This window comes from Pistacia vera, unplaced genomic scaffold (assembly GCF_008641045.1).
Source record: "Pistacia vera cultivar Batoury unplaced genomic scaffold, PisVer_v2 Contig434, whole genome shotgun sequence".
Taxonomy (NCBI): domain Eukaryota; kingdom Viridiplantae; phylum Streptophyta; class Magnoliopsida; order Sapindales; family Anacardiaceae; genus Pistacia; species Pistacia vera.
Window position 1 is genome coordinate 478,337 of NW_022196262.1, and position 2,974 is coordinate 481,310.

General features: G+C 34.6%; 1 protein-coding gene across 1 annotated transcript; it reads left to right on the plus strand.

Annotated features, from left to right (window-relative positions):
- The first annotated feature begins 463 nt into the window (after positions 1-463).
- LOC116143925 (pentatricopeptide repeat-containing protein At1g12300, mitochondrial-like) lies at positions 464-2,451 on the plus strand. Its single transcript, XM_031429369.1, has 4 exons — positions 464-646; positions 764-772; positions 865-1,003; positions 2,288-2,451. The coding sequence occupies exons 1-4, from the start codon at positions 464-466 to the stop codon at positions 2,449-2,451; spliced, it is 495 nt and encodes a 164-aa protein (XP_031285229.1).
- Positions 2,452-2,974: the final 523 nt, after the last annotated feature.

Below are 2,974 nucleotides of genomic sequence, written 5' to 3' on the forward strand. Positions count from 1 at the left end.
ACATAGCCTCACAACTTCAAGCCCCCAAAATGAAGTTTTGTATTCTTTCGAAAAACCCCTTGAATGATCCTCACTTGGTAAATTCCTCAAAAAAATTGTCCATCAAGTAACTTTACTCTAAATGAAGCATTGTACTTTTTCTATTACATGATTAGTTCGCAACCCATTTCTCCAATTTCATCATTCACCACTTTGTTCAGTGCACTTGCGAAGAAGAAGCATCATTATGAAGTGATTTTGCTTTTATAAGTGGTTGAATTCAACTGGGTTGTCTCCAAATTTCACATGTTTGAGCATTTTGATCAATTGTTTGTGTAATATTAAAAGGGTTTCTGATGGTTATGTAGTTTTTGGGAGGATTTTGAAGTTGGGTTTTAGCCCAGATACTGTGACATTTACTTGTTTAATTAAAGGTCAGTGTGTAGAGAGAAAGATTATATAATCAACGGAATTGTTTAAGAAAATGGTTGTTGTTGGTTGTCGGCCTAGTGCGATTACTTATGGGACTTTGATTGATGGATTGTGTAAAACAGAGGAGATAAGTCTTGCTATTAAGTTGTATGAGGAGATGGTTAATGGGAATGATGAATTTGGTGTTATTTGTAGGTCAAATGTTGTTATTTATAGTACTATAATTGATGGTCTTGTAAGGCTGGATTGGTTGAGAAGGCTAGACAATTATTTTTGGACCTTATGATTCAGAGAGGTGTGGTTCCTAACATTTATACTTATAGCATTTTAATGAATGGTTACTACTTGGCAGATAGAATTGGTAATGCAAGGCAGTTGTTTGATTCCATAACTAGAAAGGGGTATACGCCTAATGTTGTTTGCTACAATACTTTAATCAATTGGTATTGCAAGGATAAAGAAGTCAACCAAGCTCTTTATCTTTATCGAAAAATGATTTATGAAGAAATTAGGCCCGATGTGATTATATATAGCACCTTGTTAACTGGTCTTTTTCTTATCGCTAAGGTTGGAGATGCGCGGAATTTGATTGGTGAGATGCGACTTAACGATCTTTTTCCTGATTCCTGGACATATAACATTTTCATTGATGGACTTTGCAAGAATGGATGTGTTTTGGAAGTGCTGGAAATGTTTTATACTCTAGTAAATAATGGGTTTGCAGTTGGTATTGAAGGTTTGAGTTCCCTCATTGATGGATTATGTAAAACAAGGAGATTCGAAGCTGCTTAGGCCTATTTCAGAAATTTTCTCTTCATGGAAACCTAGTGCCAAACGTTGTAACATATAGCATTTTGATAAATGGGCTCTGTAAAAATGGACAATTAGAAAAGGCAAACAAGTTGTTGTCATATATGGAGGAAAAAGGTTGGGCTCCAAATGTAGTCATATTTGATACGCTTCTCTTTGCTTTCATAAAAATAATGAGATAACAAAAGTTATTGAACTCCTTCATAAGATGGCGGAGAGAAATGTGAGCCGACTGAATGTACAATGTCCTTAATCATGCAGTTACTAATGAAGGGCGAAAATTATCGTGAGTGTTTGAACTAGCTTCCTTAATTTCTGGTCCAAAAGAGAAATTGAAGTTCATGTGATAAAACTTTAGTGAGTACTAAATTTTTTTGGAGCAGAATCTTGCAAAAGTTCATCTAGCTACCAAAATGCTCTATTTTGGTTACTGTAAGAAGAAGGTTCAGGAACCACTTTCATCTGTTCGAATTTGATGGGGATGGTGAGGGGGATGATTGAGAATGATGGTTTCCTTGATCAAACATACGATATGTGATCTGTCTCTATTGTAAGTGCATATAGTGGAGGTGGCAGCACTACAGCTGCATCAACATTTGCACATGAAGTAGATCTTAAGGGTTTGAGGATTATTTCTAGTGCAAATTTCAGTAAGCAAAAGTTGCATATGAGAAATTGTTAAATGGTTCTTACTTCAACTACAATAATAATGGTAGCCACTTAAGTTCATCTATTCAAGTTGATCAGTTTACTGGAAGATGGTATGTTGCAACTGATTAACTTTACAGATTGGTATTCTCAAATATCCAGGCTTGATAAATCCTGATTTATTTATAATGTTTCACATGTTTCTTTTTTCTTAATATATATGTTTTTTAGTTCAATTTGATAAGACTAGAACTTACTAGGTGTGTCTCTAATGTAGTTATGCACGAACATGTGCTTTTTCAACGATATTTGATGAAGACAAAGCAAGAAGAGCATTAGAGAAGGTTTTTGACTATAATGAGTTGAAGAATATGGATGCATGGTAGGGGCTGGTCAATGGGATCTACTGTTGGAACAGGTGACATGACAACATTGCAGCCAAGAGAAATATGGTTCGGTGTTACATATGCGGTTGCTGTAACGATGATCCATGGAGACTTGGTTGATATCGGATTTCAAATTGCCATTGAAATCTATGAAGCAGCATGGTTTGAAAATGGTGTAATGACTTCTTTCTACTAGTATACTTTAGAATATATATACAATAAAATCATACATACTTAGCATATGAAAATAGTTGGGCCCACATTTTTCTTTACTTATGAAATATAATTCTTTACGTATACTAAAATAACAAGTACAAAAACTTAGTAACGGTGGACAGTAATGCCAATTCTCTCCGCTTGACGACTCCCTTCCGACCGCTGCTCACCTATTTCCTGCAAAAACATGGAAAAACAACGGGGTGAGCATAAAAATGCTCAGTAAGTAAATCCCTTAACTCTTTTCCTTCTTTGATTCTTTCCTTACTTAATTCTTTTCCTCTTTCTTTCATTCTTAGTTCTTTCTCTTCTCTTTCTCCGTTTCTAATTCTTACTATTATTTCTTTCTTCCTAATTCTCACTGTTCTTTCCTTCACTCTATTCTTTCTTTCTATTCTTTCTATTCTTTCTAACCATGGTGGAATACATGATAATATGCATGAATGAAATGCATATGCAATAATGCATAAAAATGCATTTTCTTTCTTCTTTCTATTTCTTAT